The sequence below is a fragment of the Mirounga angustirostris genome, unplaced genomic scaffold, assembly GCF_029215605.1.
Source record: "Mirounga angustirostris isolate CCGP_5_RB_7025 unplaced genomic scaffold, mMirAng1.0.hap1 SCAF_14, whole genome shotgun sequence".
In the NCBI taxonomy this organism is placed as follows: Eukaryota; Metazoa; Chordata; class Mammalia; order Carnivora; family Phocidae; genus Mirounga; species Mirounga angustirostris.
Window position 1 is genome coordinate 81,055,072 of NW_026991722.1, and position 21,080 is coordinate 81,076,151.

The 21,080-nt window shown below is 37.1% G+C and overlaps 1 protein-coding gene across 4 annotated transcripts in view; it reads right to left on the reverse strand.

The window, feature by feature from the left end:
• TAOK3 (TAO kinase 3) overlaps positions 1-21,080 on the reverse strand; it is a 192,069-nt gene that overhangs the window by 65,663 nt on the left and 105,326 nt on the right. For all 4 annotated transcript variants that reach the window (XR_008507082.2, XR_010407425.1, XR_010407424.1 and 1 more), the window contains exons 7-10: positions 20,169-20,265; positions 17,448-17,561; positions 16,168-16,259; positions 519-612 (exon numbers count right to left, since the gene is read on the reverse strand). Coding sequence is in view for 1 of the 4 variants with exons in the window: in XM_045887540.3 (XP_045743496.1) it covers positions 519-612; positions 16,168-16,259; positions 17,448-17,561; positions 20,169-20,265 (397 nt within the window). In the remaining 3 variants the exon portion in view is untranslated. The remainder of the gene's footprint in view (positions 1-518; positions 613-16,167; positions 16,260-17,447; positions 17,562-20,168; positions 20,266-21,080) is intronic.

Consider the following 21,080-nt stretch of genomic DNA (forward strand, 5'->3'; position numbering starts at 1 on the left):
CCCTTCTTCTGTAACTCTTGTGGCCCAAACAGTTATCAAAATGTTACAATTTTCTATAAGGAACAATACGTCTTCTGAATAGATAATGTATGTTCAGTGTCAACATTCTTAAATATACATATAATAAAAGAAATGACAACTGGAAAAATAATGACATCAGAGAAGGTACTTTATCTCTGCCAAGAAGTGATAAGAGCTGAGATGATCAATACAAGACTGTCAGGATTTAAGAGATGAGACTTATTAGGAAGATAGCAGGGCATGTTCCCTGTAGAATTTCAGTTCCTACACACACATTAAGGACACAGTACAAGTGACAGTGAGGGCAGAAATAAAAATGTGTGTGTGTGTGTGTGTGCATAGCCAGTTCATGCCTATAAACTACCACTGTCACTTACTATAACATACAATGAAGGAATGTATGGTTTCTAGGTCAGATATTTAAAATGTGATTGAATTAAAGTGCCAAATACATATGGTGATTCCCTTAGAGACTTAAAATGAGAGCAGAGTCTTACCATTCATTAGATTGTAGCGTTGGGGAGTCATTCTGGGCAATATGGTATAAGGCACTCATTGCATTCATGTTGAAAAGGGGGGGCTTCCGTTCCGCTGAAGGAAAAGAAACACGATAAAGCAGTTCTTGAAATAAATCAGGCAGACAAAGAAGTAAGGATCTGTGAGCAAAGCTTTGCTGCTAAATCAATGGCTCGTTACTGTCATCGTGCCACATAATCCACTTATTTTAATCTCTAAGGTCAGCCCAGGATAGCCATTCAGAAGAGGATGCTGGTCATCTTAATGTACCCTGGCAAAGCTCCTAACAACCATTTCAAAAGACTCAAAGAAAAAAATTTTTTTCACCTATCTTCAAATGCTGGTCTTTGCTTGTGTTCCCACAATAGGTATGAACATCTTTATATGTATGTGTTTTAATGTAAACATATGTATTCATTGAAAACAATCCATAAGGCACAGAAAAATAGAATGAGAAAAATTATTATAGAACGGAACATCTTCAACATGACTAACATAGCAAGGGAGATAAAGTAATTCAACTCAATAAACACTGTCTGAAGGCTCATCCAGGCCAAATAAATGATACAGGTGGTGGTGGAAGGGAAATGGGAGAAGGGGGGGGGAATAAATCATAATCAAGGGTTGGTCCAACCCCTTTTAAAGAGAAACTCAGTGAAGTTAGGTATTTTTTTATTTTTTATTTTTTATTTGAGACAGAGAGAATGAGATAGAGAGAGCATGAGAGGGAGGAGGGTCAGAGGGAGAAGCAGACTCCCTGCTGAGCAGGGAGCCCGATGCGGGACTCGATCCCGGGACTCCAGGATCATGACCTGAGCCGAAGGCAGTCGTTTAACCAACTGAGCCACCCAGGCGCCCGAAGTTAGGTATTTCTTAATAAATTTATTCCATCTCAGCCCATCATGGTCTCTTTTTTGGAACTTCTATAGCTCTAGTTTAGTACTGCTTATTTGGCATGTGCTCTCCTACTGCACTCACATAAACAAACAATCTTTTCTCTCAAAAGAAATCATTAGCTCTGCGAGTAAGATCTTACAACCCTAGTACTCTTAATGCTTTTATTCCTCAAGCAATATAGAATGTTATTCACATAGTAAGTGCACGATTTGTTGACCAAAGGAAAGAAACAAGGTTCTAGTTCTGAGTGCAGTTGATTTTATATTATTTACTAGTTATTATGCCCTAGAAGATAAATCACTATCTCATTCTACCATGCTTATCCTAATGCATTCTTTACACAGTCCCACCTTGTAATTCATAATCTAATTCTCAGGTTTTATCAAGCATCTTGGTTTTTAAGCACTTTAAAAATGGTGAATTTGGCTTATTCTATGCAATTCTAAGAAATAAGAACTAAGGACAGAAGTAACACAAAAGACATTTTCACTTGCAGAAGGATGACTTGTGAAAAGCCAGGGTGAGAAAACAAGAAAACAAACCCCCCCCCCCCCCCCCCCCCCCGCCAAACTTGGAATGAACAATTTTAAGAGTAGTGAAATTTAAGTCGCTGGCAGTATCCCAGCAGAAGACAACTATGGCTATTCATCCAGGATGCTTTGGAGGGGCCTCTTATAGTCTTGACTAAGTGTTCTCTGATACTTTTAAAATGTACAGTCTACCAATCTATAAATACTTTTTATTAGCCTTTAATAGAATACTATATACTCATGAAATAGCTACCAGTATCATAGGGGCATGGACTGTCGACAAGTGGAAATTTGAAAGTTGTAGTGACTTATATCTGTTTCAAAGGTAGAAGAGTTCAGGTTTAGGTTCAGGTATATTTATTTGTTTATTTTTATTTTGCAGGAGGAACACTCTGGAGAGTTTCTAGAGCTTGGCCTTCTGACAACTTCAAGTATTTGAAGCCGTGTGGAACTAGGAACCCATCGTGTCACCACCAGTGGTTTCTCATCATTCTTAGGACAAAGTCCAGATCCTTAAACATAGCCTATTTGCCTTCATTAACACAACCCTGGTGACCTCTAGCATTTCATTCTGAGAAGCAATGCTTCCCCCCTCTTCTCAAGTCATCGTTTGCTTCACTGAGAGAACCAACTTCAGAGCCTTTCACACATACTGCTTCCTCTGTCTGGACTCCCCTCTCACTTTCATTCTCTAAACTTTATCTGGTTAATTCTTGCCAACCTTTCAGGTTTCCCCTTAAATATAATTGCATTTTTGCATTCATTTCACGAATATTTATTTAAGGCTTATTATGTGCTTTTAAGCATTTCCTTAGGGAAGCCTTCTCTGACTTCTCAGGCTAGGTCCTATTAGATGTTGTCACTGCAAATTATGTTTTTCCTTTCTACTACCTATTGCAACATAATTATTTGTGTGATTCTTTACATAACGTGTGTCCTCTTTGCTAAACTTCATGAGGGCAAAGACAATGCCTATTATGTTCATCTTTGCATTCCCACTGCTGAGCATACACCTGATATATATCTTTGGTGGTCTAAAAATAACTATAAAATAAATAAATGAAGGTAAGGCAAATTAAGGCAAAGAAGAAACTCTGTCAACAAACAAAGAATCCAGTGGAGGAAGAAGTTACAAAAATGACTGAGGAGTGACTAAGTCTTGGGGCTTACATCAGATTCTATGTTATGGCTTCATTCCCTGCCAGAAGGATAGGAAGCCTCTCACACTTATTGGCAAAAGGTATAAAATTCAAGCTGCTCAGAAGAACACTGAATTGCAGAGGAGAAACAGCCAGGAAGGGGGACTAGAGAAAGAAGAGAACAGAAATTTGGAAAAAGGATGAAGGAACAAAAAGCAACAGCAAAATCCAATTTAGTAGTGACAAGAAGGGCAGTAGCTCAGATTTGAAGCAGGAATGGTGAGGCTCTAAGTAGCCAACACTCTGCTGTGAACAAGACGACAACCAGCCACACGATGGTAGAATAGCTGTAGTAGAGAAGCACGTGACTAAAGGTGTTCTAAACGGCACACGGCTCTATGGTCTGAGAAGCATTTGCTAAATATTACTTTCAGATGGCCTCAGCTACATAAATCCTCTGAGCCATGGGGACAGCACTCATTGCTAAGCCAGCATACCACAGAGTAAGGGTTGGGAAACTATGGCCTGTGGGCCAAATTCACCTAGAAGTCTGCTTTTGTAAAGTTTTATTGAATTACAGCCACACTTATTTATTAACATATTGTCTATGGCTGTTTTCATGCTACAACAGCAGAGTTGAGTAGTTATAACGAGAATGTTAGAGCTGCAAAGCCTGCAAAGCCCAAAACACTTATTATCTGGTCCTTTACAGAAAGTTTGTCAACGCTTACTGTAGAATACAATAGTCTGCATACAATCTTCCACAGAAGCAGCAAAATAGGAAGTAGGGGTGCTTTTGAAGTCTCCTTTGTGATATGTAATTGAGATTTTCTCAAAAGAAAGGAAAAGGATGGGAGCATAAAAAAGCTGGATTAACTAAAACGAAAAAAAATAATGATTTCTATTTAAAGACAATGACCGGGCGCCTGGGTGGCTCAGTTGGTTAAGCGACTGCCTTCGGCTCAGGTCATGATCCTGGAGTCCCTGGATCGAGTCCCACATCGGGCTCCCTGCTCGGCGGGGGGTCTGCTTCTCCCTCTGACCCTCCTGACCCTCCCCCCTCTCATGCTCTCTCTCTGTCTCTCTCTAATAAATAAATAAATAAAATCTTTAAAGACAATGACCAAGTTTTTGTGGCAACAGATTTCTTATGAACAAATGTGGCTGAAAACCATAATAATCAGCGATAACAATAATTAGTACCATGTACTGAATTCCTACTACACAGGTCAGGCACTTACCATGTGCTACATGTCATTCAGGATTCTGAGACTAGCTCGGCAAGAAGAGGGTTATTATTCCAAGCGTTACTTCCCAACTGAAGAAACTGAGTTTCAGCTAGCCTAAATAATGAAACTAAGTCACATGGTAAGAGGCTAAAATGGGACTTCAACCCATCTTGTAAGAATCCAAGAAATGTGTTCTTTTCAGTAGGTCTCAGTGCCTCTTATACAACCCTGTGCATTTTATGGTAGACTGTACTGCTATCTTTTTTTTTTTAAGATTTTATTTATTTATTCATGAGAGACAGAGAGAGAGACAGAGGCAGAGGGAGAAGCAGGCTCCCCGCGGAGCAGGGAGCCCGATGCGGGACTCGATCCCAGGACCCTGGGATCATGACCTGAGCCGAAGGCAGACGCTTAACCGACTGAGCCACCCAGGCGTCCCGTGTACTGCTATTTTTTAAAATAAAAGGGGGGCGCCTGGCTGGCTTGGTTGGTGGAGCGTGTGACTCTTGATCTCGGGGTGGTGAGTTCAAACCCCAAGTTGGGTGTGGAGATTACTAAAAAAATAAATAAACTTAAATAAATAAATAAATTTAAAAAAAAGAAAAAGAATCATTAGCAGCTTTCAGAAGAGTAAATATGCCTGCTTCTCCCCAACAGTCATCACAACATTCATTTATTATCAAAAGTGGCTACTGTGGGAGATGAAAATTCCAGGCAAAAAACCTACATGACAACATTTATGTTTTTGTGTGTTTGTGATTTTTTTTTTCCCCTGGAGAGTTTATTTCTGAGCACAATAAATTCCCTGACAAGGCTAATGGACCATTTGCCAGCTTCTATCATGACCTTTGCAGGTGAACCAAGTGTCTGTAGGTTAAACAAATGAACATCATATTAACTTCTCTTGAAATAAGCTTGAAAAATAAAATATTTGCTGAATGGACAATTTCAGTGTCCAAAGATTTCAGAGGATTCATGCATTTAATTAGTTCTTTCAGTGGAAAATTAATTTAGCAAAAGATAATTTGTGGAACAGGCTTCACCACTTAGGAACTGTAGAGCTTGATCCGGGAAAGAACGACAGTGCCAGTAACATTATCATCTTCCTCCTTTGTGATGTTACCTTAGCAATTTAAATTACAGATTAGGGAGCTTTAAAAAATATATATACGGTATTATAGAAGAAATATCACAATGAAAGGGGACAACACTATCCACAATTTTCAAGGTAATTTTAACATTAAAAGTACAATTTAAAGTATATCAGATATATAGAAAACAGAAAAATCATTGCTTAGGGTTTTATATGCAGCAGGTTATTCTTTTTTCATGTAAAAAAATACCATTCTTTTATACGTCCATTTACAAGATTAATGCTACAGAGATAGAAATACAGAGAAAAGCTGTTAAAAAGATACTTGTATGGTCTATTGCATTAGCAATATAATACATTTTGAGTAATTCTTGAGAAGTTAAATGTCCTTGGTAACAATTTTACTTAATGAATATTAACTGAGCATGTACTACCATCCTTCTCTGAATCTAAGATGCCACGGACTATAAAATGTACCACTATTAAGATGCACCACAATTTTATGTATAATTTGGAGAAAAATGCTGCCAGTTATAATTATAAAATGCTGTTGCCTGTAAAATGCCTTCCAGTTTAAAGAGATGTTAAAATACATAGCTAACATTTATTAAGTATACTATGTAGGGATTATGATAATAAACACTTTAAATCTATATTTTCATTTAATCCAGACAATCCTGGTAAGGTAGGGTAGGGGTTCTTATTATGCAAATTTCATAGAGAGTTCAAATAATTTGACAGAAATCACGCAACTAAGAAATGGCAGAGCTGGAATCAGAACTCACATTTGTCTGACCACACAGTCTATGTTTGTAAGTATAATTCAGTAGTATCATCTGTCAGTTTGCAGGAATAGCCATTGTGGAGGATAAGACAATTCAGGAGATGGCTACTTTGTGCTTTTTTTTTTTTTTTAAAGATTTTATTTATTTATTTGACAGAGAGAGACACAGCGAGAGAGGGAACACAAGCAGGGGGACGGGAGAGGGAGAAGCAGGCTTCCCACGGAGCAGGGAGCCCAACGTGGGGCTCGATCCCAGGACCCTGGGATCATGACCTGAGCCGAAGGCAGATGCTTAATGACTGAGCCACCCAGGCACTCCGAGATGGTTACTTTGTTCTTTAATTCCGAAAATTATTGTATAAAAGGCAATCTAAGTTAGGCTGATACAGAGACCGTGTTTTCATACATACTTTAATTCATTTTTATAAAAAATAAAATCAGAAATTAAGCATATATCAGGGCCTCTCTCAAGAGAGGAAGTTCTAAAAGTATCTCCTGGGATAAGTACCTATTTCACCCAGTGTGAACTGCTGTTTGAAACTTAAGTCATTACTACATCTACACAGTACAAAAAGTGATGGGATGGTGATCTTGAATCATCATAAAAAGGTACATGTTAGGGGCGCCTGGGTGGCTCAGTGGGTTAAGCATCTGCCTTCAGCTCAGGTCATGATCCCAGGATCCTGGGATCAAGCCCCGCATCCGGCTCCCTGCTCAGCGAGAAGCCTGCTTCTCCCTCTCCCTCTGCTGCTCCCCCTGCTTGTGTTATCCCTCATTCTCTCTCTCTCTCAAATAAATAAATAAAATCTTAAAAAAAAAAAAAAAGGTACATGTTGTTTGCTCTATTTAAGAAGGTTGGAAAGGGTAGAATCCACCGTACATTTAGAAAGATTATGGTAAGAAAAAACTTGTTAAAACAATAGGTGGACGCTAATTAGCTGTAAAGTTCAACTTAGGTAGTACATCCTCTTAAATTTTCATAACAGATGAATTGCTGCTACGGCATCAGTGTTATGTTTAATTTTGGTTCATTTTAGAATATAAATTACAAAAATAGGAATAATCCTACATACAAATGCAATCAGCTGTTATTAAGCCTTTGTTCTGTGGTAGGCATTATGTTAAATACTTTACATATGTTATCTTATTGAAGTTGACAATATCTAGGGCATATGTATTGATATTTTCTTTTTTTTTTAAGATTTTAAAAATTTATTTATTTGACAGAGAGATAGAGAGATAGCACAAGTAGAGTGGCAGGCAGAGGTAGAGGGAGAAGCAGGATCCCCGCTGAGCAGGGAGCCCAATGTGGGGCTCGATCCCAGGACCCCGGGATCATGACCTGAGCCGAAAGCAGACGCTTAACCGACTGAGCCACCCAGGCGCCCCTGCATTGATATTTTCACTTAGGTGAGAAAACTGAGGCTCAAGCAAGTTGAGAAAGTTGTCCAAACTCTCACAGTCAGGATGAACTTTTGGAGTTGTATAACAACTCCAAAAGGTGTCAGTCACATGCTAGACTATGTGGATGCCTGCTGGTGTTAGTGCAGCCATTTGGGGTGGTCCTGCCAGCTAAGTGTCGGTAAAGCCAAAATTCAAATTCAGGGTGTCTAATTTTAAAATTTATTCCAAATTGCTAACTCTGTGCTAGGCAGAGGGCAGGTTCTTGTTTTTGTTTTTTTTTAAACCACAGGAATGTACATTTATTTCTCTCTCTCTTTTTTTTTAAGATTTTATTTATTGGAGAGAGACAGATAGTGACAGAGATAGGGAGAAAGAGCACAAGCAATGAGGAGAGGGAGAAGCAGACTCTCCCGCTGAGCAGGGAGCCCGACATGGGGCCCAATCCCAAGACCCTGGGATCATCACCTGAGCTGAAGGCAGACACTTAACTGACTGAGCCACCCAGGTGCCCCTATTTCTCATTTTTAAAAAGTTAAATTCTTCCGGGTGCCTGGGTGGCTCAGTTGGTTAAGCATCTGACTCTTGGTTTCAGCTGGGGTCATGATCTCAGGGTTGTGGGATGGAGCCCCAGACAGACTCTGTGCCGGGTGCAGTGCCTGTTTGAAGTTCTCTGCCTCTCCCTTTGCCCCCTCTCCCCTCTCAAAGTAAGTTAATAAAATCTTTAAAATTTGCAGATTATGATACCTACCATTTAATCAGTATTTTGCCATATTTGTTTCAGAACTTTGTTCCAAAAAAAGTAATAAAGTAGATATAACTTTATTCTTCTTCCTCTCTCCAGAGAATGTTCTATTTTGAAATTACATCTTTTACATCTATGTTCTTATGCTTTAAAAATATATATATACTAACATACACACACTCAAACAATATAAAGAAGTGTTTATAAAATTTTCATAATTGGTATCATACTGTACCTATACTTTTGCAACTTTCTTTGTTCATTATTCAGTATTATAATTTTTTTAAATTTAAATTTAATGTTAAATTAGTTAACATACAGTGCAATACTGGTTTCTGGAGTAGAATTCAGTGATTCATCACTTACATATAACACCCAGTGCTCATCACAAAAAGTGACCTCCTTAAACCTCTTCATCCATCTATCTCATCCCCCCTCACCTCCCTCCATAGATAGAAAACCCTCTGTTTTCTATCATTAAGAGTCTCTTATGGTCTATTTCCCTCTCTCCCTTTTTTCTGTCTCCCCTTCTCATATGTTCATCTGTTTTCTTTCTTAAATTCCACATGATTGAGGTCATATGGTATTTGTCTTTCTCGGACTTATCTCACTTAGCATAATATACTCTAGCTCTATCCACATCATTGCAAATGGTGAGATTTCATTCTTTTTGATGGCTGAGTAACATTCCATTGTATATATACCACATTTTCTTTATCCATTCATTAGTCAATGGACAGTTGGGCTCTCTCCATAGTTTGGTTATTGTTGATAATGCTGCTATAAACATTGGGGTGCATGTACCCCTTCAAATCTGTATTTTCATATCCTTTGGGTAAATACCTAGTACTGCAATTGCTGCATCATAGGGTAGTTCTAGTTTTAACTTTTTGAGCAATCTCCATACTATTCTCCAGAGTGGCTGTACCAGTTTGCATTCCCACCAACAATGCAAGAAGGTTCTCCTTTTCCACAGCCTCACCAACACCTGTTGTTTCTTGTGTTAATTTTAGCCATTCTGACAGGTGTGAGGTGGTATCTCATTGTGGTTTTGATTTGTATTTCCCTGATGGTGAGTGATGTTGAGCATTTTCTCATGTGTCTGTTAGCCATCTGGATGTCTTCTTTGGAAAAATGTCTGTTCATGTCTTCTGCCCATTTCTTGATTGAATTATTTGTTCTTTGGGTGTTGAGTTTGGTAAGCTGTTTATAGATTTTGGATACTAACCCTTTATCTGATGTCGTTTGCAAATATCTTCTCCCATTCCGTAGGCTGCCTTTTAGTTTTGTTGATTGTTTCCTTCACTGTGCAGAAGCTTTTTATCTTGATGAAGCCCCAATAGTTCATTTTTGCTTTTGTTTCCCTTGCCTCCAGCAACATGTCTAGTAAGAAGTTGCTATAGCCGAGGTCAAAGAGTTTTCTGCCTGTATTCTCCTCTAGGATTTTGATGGTTTCCTGTCTCACATTTAGGTCCTTCATCCATTTTGAATTTATTTTTGTGTATGGTGTAAGAAATTGGTCCAGTTTCTTTCTTTTGCATGTTGTCCAGTTTTCCCAACACCATTGGTTGAAGAGACTTTTTTCCATTGGACATTCTTTCCTGCTTTCTTGAAGATTAGTTGACCATATAGTTGTGGGTTCAATTCTGGATTCTCTATTCTGTTCCATTGATCTGTGTGTCTATTTTTGTGCCAGTACCATGCTGTCTTGATGACTACAGCTTTGTAATATAGCTTGAAATCTGGAATTGTAATGCCTCCAGTTTTTTCTTTTTCAGGATTGCTTTGGTATTCAGGGTCTTTTGTGGTCCCATACAAATTTTAGGATTGTTTGTTCTAGCTCTGTGAAGAATGCTGGTGTTATTTTGATAGGGATTGTGTTAAATGTGTAGATAGCTTTGGGTAGTATAGACATTTTAACAATGTTTGTTCTTCTAATCCATGAGCTTGGAGTGCTTTTACATTTCTTTGTGTCCTCTTCAATTTCTTTCACAAGTGTACACATCAGAGTACACATCTTTTACCTCTTTAGTTAGGTTTATTCCTAGGTATCTTATTGTTTTTGGTGCAATTGCAAATGGGATCTATGCCTTGATTTCTTTTTCTGGAGCTTCATTATTGGTGTATGGAAAGGCAACAGATTTTTGCACATTGAGTTTATTTTTATTTTTTTAAGATTAAATCACATTTTTAAAAAAGATTTATTTATTTATATATTCATTTGACAGAGATACAGAGAGAGCAGGGAGAGAGGCAGAGGGAGAGGGAGAAGCAGGCTCCCCGCTGAGCCAGAAGCCTAATGTGGGGCTTGATCCCAGGACCCCAGGATCATGACCTGAGCTGAAGGCAGACGCTTAACCATCTGAGCCACCAAGGCACCCCCGCACATTGATTTTATATCCTGCAACTCTGCAGAATTCATGAATTAGTTCTAGCAATTTTTTGGTGGAATCTTTCAGGTTTTCTACATAGAGTATCATGTCCTATGCAAATAATGAAAGTTTGACTTCTTCCTTGCTGATTTGGATGCCTTTTATTTCTTTTTGTTGTCTGACTGCTGAAGCTAGACTTCCAGTACTATGTTAAATAGTAATGGTGAGAATTGACATCCCTGTCTTGTTCCTGACTATAGGGGAAAGGCTCTGTTTTTCCCCATTGAAGATGATATTAGCTGTGGGTCTTCCGTATATGGCCTTTATGATGTTGAGTTATGTTCCACCTATCCCTACTTTGTTGAGGGCTTTTGTTAAGAAAGGATGCTGTATTTTTGTCAAATGCTTTTTCTGCATCAGTGTTATGATTTTTGAGATTTATCCATGATGATATCTGTAGATCCAGTTCATTGTTAACTGTGATACAGTATTCCATAATTAATTTATCCATTCCTCCTTGGATAAGAATTTAGATTGTTTCAACCTTTTCTAGCTTCTACACAAGGTTTCATTCTTGTACACATTTCCAGTGTATATGCATAAATATTTCTTTAAGGAATACACTTAGAAGTGAAATTCTGGGTCACGGAGACTACTCATCGACTTTACTAGATGTTGATAATTTACACCCCAAAGTTGTTATATCAATTTACATTTCTACAAATAATGAATGAGTTCCTGTTTCCTTAGTAGTTTCCCAAAATTTATTTATTATCCTCATACTTAAGAACTTCTGCCAGTCTGATAAATGTGAAAAAGTTTTTTGTTCGTTTGTTTTTTAAAGTAGGCTCCATGCCCAGCATGGAACCCAACACAGGGCTTGAACTCATGACCCTGAGATCAAGACCTGAGCTGAGATCAAGAGTCGGATGCCACCCAGGTGCCCCAGTGTGATAAGGTATTAATTTGCATTTCCCTTATTACTAATGAGCCTGAGTATCTTTGAATGTTTGGTGTCCATTTAGGTTTCTTTTTCAGTGAACTTGCTGATTATATTCTTTGCCCATTTTTCTACTGGCTGTTTGTCTTTTTATTTTTGATAAAGAAATGTGGTAAATCATAAGAAATCTTTAAAAATTCTGGGCCAATACTCTGTTGGTTAGGTATGTTGAAACTACTTTCTATTAGTCTCTGGTTTATCTTTTAATTTTTGTATTTTACATAGCTTTATATATATATATATTTTTTTTTTTTAAGATTTTTTTTTATTTATTTGAGAGTGAGAGACAGTGACAGAGATAGTGAGAGAGAACACTCAGGTGGGGAGGAGAGGGAGAAGCAGGCTCCCCTCTGAGCAGGGAGCCCAATATGGGGCTCGATCCCAGGACCCAGGGATCATGACCTGAGCCGAAGGCAGACGCTTAACCGACTGAGCCACTCAGGTGCCCCACATAGCTTTATATTTTAAAGTACTAAAAGTTGTCATATTTGTCAACGTTTTCAAATATATATATATGAATATATATATATTTTTCAAGATTTTATTTATTTGACAGAGAGAGAGACAGCGAGAGGGGGAACACAGGCAGGGGGAGTGTGAGAGGGAGAAGCAGGCTTCCTGCTGAGCCAGGGAGCCCCATGCGGGGCTCGATCCCAGGACCCTGGGATCATGACCTGAGCTGAAGGCAGACGCTTAAGGACTGAGCCACTCAGGAGCCCCTCAAAAATATTTTTAGAAAAATTCTTCCCACACCCATAAAGGTATATACTCCTATAGTAATAATAGTAATAATAATTACATTTATATAGTGTTTATTACATGGCATGCCATATTTTAAGTATTTCATATATATATAGAGAGAGAGTATAGTTGACATAGGATGTTACTTAGTTTCAGTAGTACAACACAGTGATTCAACAACCCTTTACATTATGCTATGCTCACTGCAAGTGTAGCTACTATCTGTCACCATGCAAGGCTATTATAATACCATTGACTATATTCCTCATGCCTGTGACTTTTATTCCTGTGACTTAGTCATTCCATAACTGAAAGCCTGTATCTCCCACTCCCCTTCACCCATTTTGCCCATCCCCCACCCCTCTCCCCTCTGGCAATCATCTGTTTGTTCATTGTATTTATGGGTCTGATTCTGTTATTTGTTTATTCATTTATTTGTTTAGATTCCACATATAAGTGAAATCATGTTGTATTTGTCTTTCTCTCTCTCACTAATTTCATGGACCTTCTAGGTCCATCCATGTTGTTACAAAATGGCAAGATTTCATTCTTTTTTATGGCTGAGTAATATTTCTGTGTGTGTGTGTATACAGTATCTTCTTTATCCATTCACTTTTGGTGGGAATGTAAATTGGTACAGCCCCTGTGAAAAACAGTAAGGAATTTCCTCAAAAAATTAAAAATAGAAAAGACCATATGATCCAATAACTCTACTCCTGGGTATTTACCCAAAGAAAATGAAAACACTAATTCAAAAAGATATATGCACTCCCATGTTTACTGCAGCATTACTTACAATAGCCAAGATATGGAAGCAGCCCAAGTATCCATTGATAAATATTTTATATATTCATTAATCTTCATAATAATAGCACCTGCTTTGTAGCATTGTTGTCTCTACTTTGCAGATGAGGAAACTGAGTCATAAGAGGGCTTCTCCTAAAAGTTTTAGAGTTTTACTTTTTACTTTTGGGTATTTAGACAATCTGGAATTTTATTTTTGTGTATGACATAAGCTAGGATCTAATTATAGTTTTTCCTTATACAATTAACAAATTGCCTCATATTATTTATCAAATGGGCCATCCTTTCCCCACTGATTTATAATGCTTTTCCAGTCTTTTTATTTATTTATTTATTTATTTATTTATTTATTTATTTATTTATTTATGTAAAGATTTTATTTATTTATTTGACAGAGAGAGACACAGCGAGAGAGGGAACACAAGCAGGGAGAGTGGGAGAGGGAAAAGCAGGCTTCCCGCGGAGCAGGGAGCCCGATGCGGGGCTCGATCCCAGGACTCTGGGATCATGACCTGAGCCGAAGGCAGACGCTTAACGACTGAGCCACCCAGGCGCCCCTGCTTTTCCAGTCTTATAACAAAATCTGACTTATACATGAGTCCATTTCTAGGTTTTACTGTCTGTTCTATTGGATATTAGTCTTTCCCTACATCAATGCTGTATTGATTTAATTATGATGGTATGGATTTTGGTACAGTGATTTTTCTGTCCAAATTCTACTTTTTCAAAATTGTCTGGACTAGTTTTGGCCCTCTGACTTTTAGGACTACCTTGTAAAGTTGTATATAGTATTATTGGAAGTGCATCATATGTCCTTTTTAAAGTATGCAAATATTTCTGCTGAGTCTCCCTCCCCATAATCAGTGTGAATAAATTAAGTTAATTTCCTTTGCAGTGAAAGAGAGAATAACACAATATTAGAATGTAAAAAAGAGGGACGCCTGGGTGGTTCAGTTGGTTAAGTGTCTGCTTTGGCTCAGGTCATGATCCCAGGGTACTGGAATGGAGCCCTGAATCAGGCTCCCTGCTCAGCGGGGAGTCTGCTTCTCTCTCTGCCCCTCCCCTTGCTCATGTTCTCTCTCTCACTCAGATAAATAAAATCTTAAAAAAAAAAAAAAAAAAAGAATGTAGAAAAGAAATCTACCACCTCAATATCCTTTAACAGAGGACTAGTCAAATAAATTATGGTATATCCATAATACTGGAGGAATAAGATGATGCCAGTAAAAAGAAAAAGAAAAAGAGGTCTAAGTTACTAATATAAAACAGATCTCCAGACGTTGTTAAGTGAAAAATCAATATACAGAACCACTTGTATATGTTGATTTGGGTGAGAAAAGGAATGCAATACATGTATATCCATATTTGTTTGTATATTTATAAAGAAGCTCCGGAAGGATATACAAGAAATTAGTAACAGTGGTGCCCTGTATGTACTAGCAGGGGTGGGAAAGGAAATGGGTCAATAGGGCCAGAGGTCTGAGAAGTTCTTTCACTGCATGTCTTTTTATATTTTTTGATTTATAAACCATATGAATATTACTTGTTTTTTAAAAATTAAATATTAAATATTCTAACTCTCCTCCCTGAATTGTTTTTTTAAAAAGTAATATTTCTTTAAGGTTAAAAAAAAAAAGAAGACAAGTCTTGTATCTTTATCATATGATTCTTTGTTCAAGGAAGGAGTCAGTGAAGCAACTGGAAATGCAATACAAAGTATCCCAAGTTGTCTTTACAAGCCAAACATTTCAGGATAAAGAAAACTACAGTCTGAGAATCAAACTGGAGCTCAGAAATTCTTACAGGATCAATTTGGATACTAGAGTAGAGGAAATTAACCCAAAAAACTAGATGAAGAAATTTTAAAAAACTGATGAAAAAATTAAATTAAATGTATTTATAAAATTATAAATAAAATAATTATAAATAAAAATTTTAAATAAAAATCTAGATAAAGGCAATGTTGGAGCCGGATCTCAGTGGCTTTGGAAGGTCAACTGTGCCTCACTTTCTCCAACTCCACAGTAATCTTATCTGCCCCACCAGTGACCTGAGAATCATTGGTTAAATCTGCCAGTATAGCCCCAGATAAAGGTGACTTTAGGATACATTTAAAGTTCAAAAAATACAACCAGAAGATCAAGAATCTGTGGTATGTTAGACAATTTTATGTAAATGCAACAATGTTTGGGGAACAACTTTAAAGCAGAGGGCATCTTCTAACAAGAAGTTTTCTCTGAGGTTGCTCTGTAAATGGGTCAAATAGAGTTTTTACAGTCAGATCTTGGATAAGCCTGCTATTACTTTTTTAGATTTCCCTTATACACGTCGAAATTAAATTACTACTGGGAAGGAAGGGCATAAGTTATCATTCATGATATGGAGAATGGATGTTTTTCAAATATTAATACTTATTATTGTATATTCCCACATTTGTTATTTGCTATACCTGCTCAAACTCTTTTAAATTAATAACACGAAAATGTAGCAAAGAGAAAGGAATCTTCTGATGTTATACAAAAGCATAGAAAAAAAATTTAATAAATTCATGCTGCCTGGCCCACATAGAGCAGTGACCCATTAAATAATAGCAGGATGAATGAATTAACAATTATAGTCAGGAGTGATTTTCAAAAGTACAATAACAACAACTCTTTTGGGGCACCTGGGTGGCTCAGTTGTTAAGCATCTGCCTTTGGCTCAGATCATAATCCCAGGGCCCTGGGATCGAGCCCCACATCGGGCTCCCTGATCGGCGGAAAGCCTGCTTTTCCCTTCTCCCACTCCCCCTGCTTGTGTTCCCTCTCTCGCTGTGTCTCTCTCTGTCAAATAAATAAAATCTAAAAAAAAAAAACCAAAACCAAAACCAAAAAAAAACACAACTCTTTCACTTACCCAATTCAATACAGGTGATTCCAAGTGACCAAATATCAACTTTCCCATCATACTGTCCTTCGTCCATAGCTAAGATCACCTCTGGAGCCATCCTGCCAAATGTAATGTACAAAATTTGAGTTGCAAATTAAAAACAAAATTCATCTAATGAAGTGATTTGGTGAAATAGCTGTTTGAGCACAGTCTAAAATTTTGTCTAGTAAAGATATTATTTCCTTATACGAGTCATTTGGAAAAACACTGTTCAAAACATAAACATTATACTCAAGGATTTACAGGAAACAACACATTATTTTCAATAAATCCTGGTTCCACCATTATCTATCAGTTTTACCGCGGCTAAATTACTTAACCTCTCCGTATATCAGTTTTCCCATCTGTAATGTGGAGAGAATTCTAGTAGCTACCTCAGAAAGATTTGTAAAGGATTGATATGTAGGAAATACTTAAACAAATAACTATAGACAACATAGAAAATACTTATGGAACTATTTAAAACAATATGATCAGATATTTCAAAGATATTGCAACTCAAAAAATAAACAAACAGGCTATGATAATGGATATTGTTTGTCCAGAATGGATTTCCATAGGAGGGCAGGGGTCTTATCAGTTTAATATGTTTTTTTTTTCTGTTACTATATGTAAGTGCCTGCTTAGTAAATGCTACTTGATGATCATTGACAGAAAGGAAATTCAAATAGTAGCTAATTTTTTTAGTAGGTAAGTAATTATCCAGGGATATAAGTCATTGTCCAAGATACAATGAAATTCTAGTTTATCTATGAAAGGAAGGAAAGGCATCTTGAATAGATGGGGTGAAATTTTCAGTCAGAGTGACAAACTAAGAAAAGTCTCAAAAAAAGAACTCAACAAAAAAAAGAAACTGGATTTCTTTCACTGAAAGGTAATATTTATGCTTGTTGACTAGAGAAGGTTAAAGAAACTACTTTGTCCTTGCCTAGAGATTCTGCTTCAAGAGAAAGTTTCAAAAGAAACTTCAAATGAAATCTAAAACCTGAGCTTGGTCAGTGAGTTGATAATCCTGCTCAGTTTACACACAGTGACATCAACCTTATTTGAACAATTTAAAGTCTCTGGAAATTTTATACTAAGTCAGAGTGTTTCTTTTTTTTGCCAGTGAGTTTTCTATCCTTTAATGAAATCTCATATGAGGCACATGGTGAGACACTGTCAAAAAACAAAACAAAAGCAATGCTTTGAGCCCATCTTGTTCATGTATGTATATTTTAAAATTCTAGTTTTTAAATTCGACATACCAGTAAGGTGTGCCCACAAAGGAGTTGGCAGGAGAAGCCACTGAGGCAGATCCAAAATCAGCTAGTTTCACCTGACCTGGCTCTGTTAGAAGAATATTTCCTGCTTTAATATCCCTATAGGAAAAAATAAGAGGGTTAGAAAATTACTTTTCAACTTTGATTATGGAATAGGTCAGAGCATGCAATTAATAAGACAAAAAGTTTATTAAAAAAAACCTTGCTCAGATAGCCAGAAGGGGATTTAGTAATTACCGCATGTTATACGGGGGCCCAGATTCCTGGATGTACTTACAGGTAGGTCAAAGTAATTACTAAAAGGTAGAGCTTTATTTAGAGGGAAGGAATGCAGTGAGAAAAAAGGCAGACAGACGTGGCAGACAAGGAAACCTTTTCCATCGCTATACTTAAAAAAGCATATTCTCAGATGCTAAATCCAGTCATCAACAGTATCCCTTCTGCTGGGAAAATTGGTGCCATTTGTAACTGCCTTTTTTTTTTTTCTTTTCCAAATTACATAACATTTTTGGAGTCTAAATAAACCTTCAATAACTGTATTATCTACCTACCAATAAACCTCAACTACACACATACCTTTTCTTTCTTGCCTGTGACCCTTTCTCTCTGCCTTAATTGTAACTGCAACTCTAAGGCATTTGAGGGTACATGTTATATGGAAGGTGTTATTTTAAAAATAACACTGTACAGTAAAAAGAAGACCCTGAAAGATCAAAACAAACAAGGATTAGGGATTAGGAAATTGCATTTCTATTGTATTACTACAAAGAATCGCAAGCTGTTACTACTAAAGCTATTAGATATTTTATGCAGCAGAAAAGTTTTCAAAATATTATTTTAAAATATTCATTGTTGAGGATGATAATTTAGAATGAAAAGACATGGGTGTACTCTTGATTCTCTTCAAAAAAAGCATGAGGTGTAATGAGTACCAGGAACCAAGACTTATAAATTGGTGGGCCGTGGAAAGACAAAGCAGAGAGAATGAGGAAAACGGAAGCTGAAAATGAGAAGGTTCAAATGTTTCCAAAACAATGTCTCCAAAAATTTTCTCTTGAAAATTCAGTTTCTTTACTCAAGATGACATTAGGCATTGGCAGAGAGAACTAAAAAAAACACTTATTTATCTAACAAAAGAAAAATACCTCTTCTCTATTACCTTCAATTAGAACACTGACTTGTCAAATCAAAATAATAAATCTGAGACACGGTTTTTATTTTTAAATAGGGAGCACACTTTATTATTTTTTTAAGATTTTATTTATTTATTTGACAGAGACAGAGATAGGGAGAGCAGGAACACAAGCAGGGGGAGTGGGAGAGGGAGAAGCAGGCTTCCCGCGGAGCAGAGAGCCCAATGTGGGGCTCGATCCCAGGACCCTGGGATCATGATCTGAGCTGAAGGCAGACGCCCAACGACTAAGCCACCCAGGCGCCCCGGGGAGCACACTTTAAAAGCTTTGTTTTTTCAACTTCTTTTATATACTAAAGAAGATAAAGTATAATATAGAATATAAAACATTAAATCAATATGCAGATTTTTGTTAACAAAGGCACAAAAAAATGAACCATGGCTTTAAACAGGAACCAGCAAAATCATATATAAACAAGTTGGCATTTGGTAATGACATTTTGGTAACAAAAAAACGTACTATAAAAATTTTTTTGGTCAAACCCATAGACACTATGGTTAAATCCATTTTATCAGCATTTATTAGATATGGTTAAGTTCATTCTTTGTCTTTATTATACATAAGCCAAATTCACGGCAGGAATTTTGGTCTGCCTATTTTGAGGAAGTTCTGCCTTTGCTGTACCAGTAACTGATAATGGCTACTCTGGGGTGATTAAAACAGAAGCAAAAGGGGAACCTATGATGTAATAGTTTCATTTCTTCCTAGTAAATGTCAAAGTTTTTTCTTTTGTTTTTGAGCCACTGGATCCTTTATATCTACCCCATATTCCACCACTTCTGCCACCATTCATTAAAGTAACTGTACTAGCAGTTCTTTACTGAGAGAAGGAAAGATTAGGAGAACATCTTTATTTAGGAGAAGTTAGTAGTAGGAAGTAGACTGGAGGGAGGACAGTGGAGTTGTGGTAGAGAAAATAAAAGGTAGAGGAAAGCCTTGGATTAGGAGTTAGGAAATCTGAGCTTCAATCTTTATTATGTAAAACCTGTGAAACTGTGGGCAATTATTTTAATCTTTCAGAGCCCCAGTTTCTTCAGCTGCCAAGATAAATACAATACTATCTTCCTAAATATCTATGTGGACTATAGAAAAGCACAATATTTTAAAGTTATGAAATAGTACGTATTTATATAATATTGACTTGTTATTTGCAACAGGAAAAGGAGAAGAAACTCAGCTAGGAAATAAATATATGGAAGGAAGGCTAATTTTCTTTTCTTCTTGGCATTGTATCAAAAGGCTGCTGGGCCCTTCCTCAAATTTTCCTGCAACATCCTGCCTTGGAGACAGTTACCTATAGAACAGAGGTGATGCAAGTCTTCGTGAACATCTGGGACAGACCAAGAGACAGAAGCTAAATTCTGACAACTTTCCTTCTTACATCCAGCAGCAGCAGCAGCAATCTCTTTGCTTCCTATAAATCCACAGGCACCCTAAAAAGTGGAGCAGGCACTAACTTTCAAGATTCCTTGGATAGTCCTGTAACTGACATGTAACTGGTCTCCAGTCTTACCTATGAATCAGTGCATGAGAATGCAGGTAGGCCAGACCCTGCAAGGCACCGTGAGTAATGGCAGCGATTTCCACTTCTTGAAGTGGTTTTTTGTGAACTGAGGAAGGAAAAGAAAAATTCAGAAGTAGTAATCAGTTGCATTCTTCTTAAAATCTTATACAGTTATACCAAACTGAATTACATACTCTCAAATGACAATTTGGGAACACATCCACCATATTTCCTATAGAATTGCAATAAATAATCAGATAAAAGGAAACTCAAGTACAAAAACAAACAAACAAACAAACTCCTTAAAACAAAATAAAACAAAGCCTGATATTCACTGTAATGAGTTGTTAATTGACCTGTCAGTTGCAAGTCAAAGCCACCACTGATTCCAATTGGCCAGGCCCAAATTTACCAGTCCTTTCTGACATTTTAAATGCCTAGAATGTTTTAGGTTGTATTATTCTCCTCTCCACAGAGCATCTATAATTACCTCTTCTAACTACAGGTTTTCATTATTTGTGAAAGCAGCTAATAAGCAATTTCTATTCAGAGATCAAGGGTGATATAAAAAAGTTTTTTTTTAATGTAAATTTTTAACCCAGTCTCTGATTATAATAGTATTTGCAGAAGAGAACTGGGTCAAGTCAAGATATTTGAAGGAGTTAAATATCAATATAATTTGATACCATCTACCTCTCTTTCATATATACATATGAATTTGACGTTTTTGGGTACATACATCATATTAGCCGAACATTTTAGTAAGTACCTGCCCTGGATGGGCCATGCACTGAACAGCAGGAGGGCTGTTAATCATTCCCGAGACACTTTCAGCCACTGCAGAGATAAAGTTTGCACAGCTCATCCACACAACCCTTAGGTATGAGTCAGCATCCATTTGCTTTGCCCAAATTGCACTTT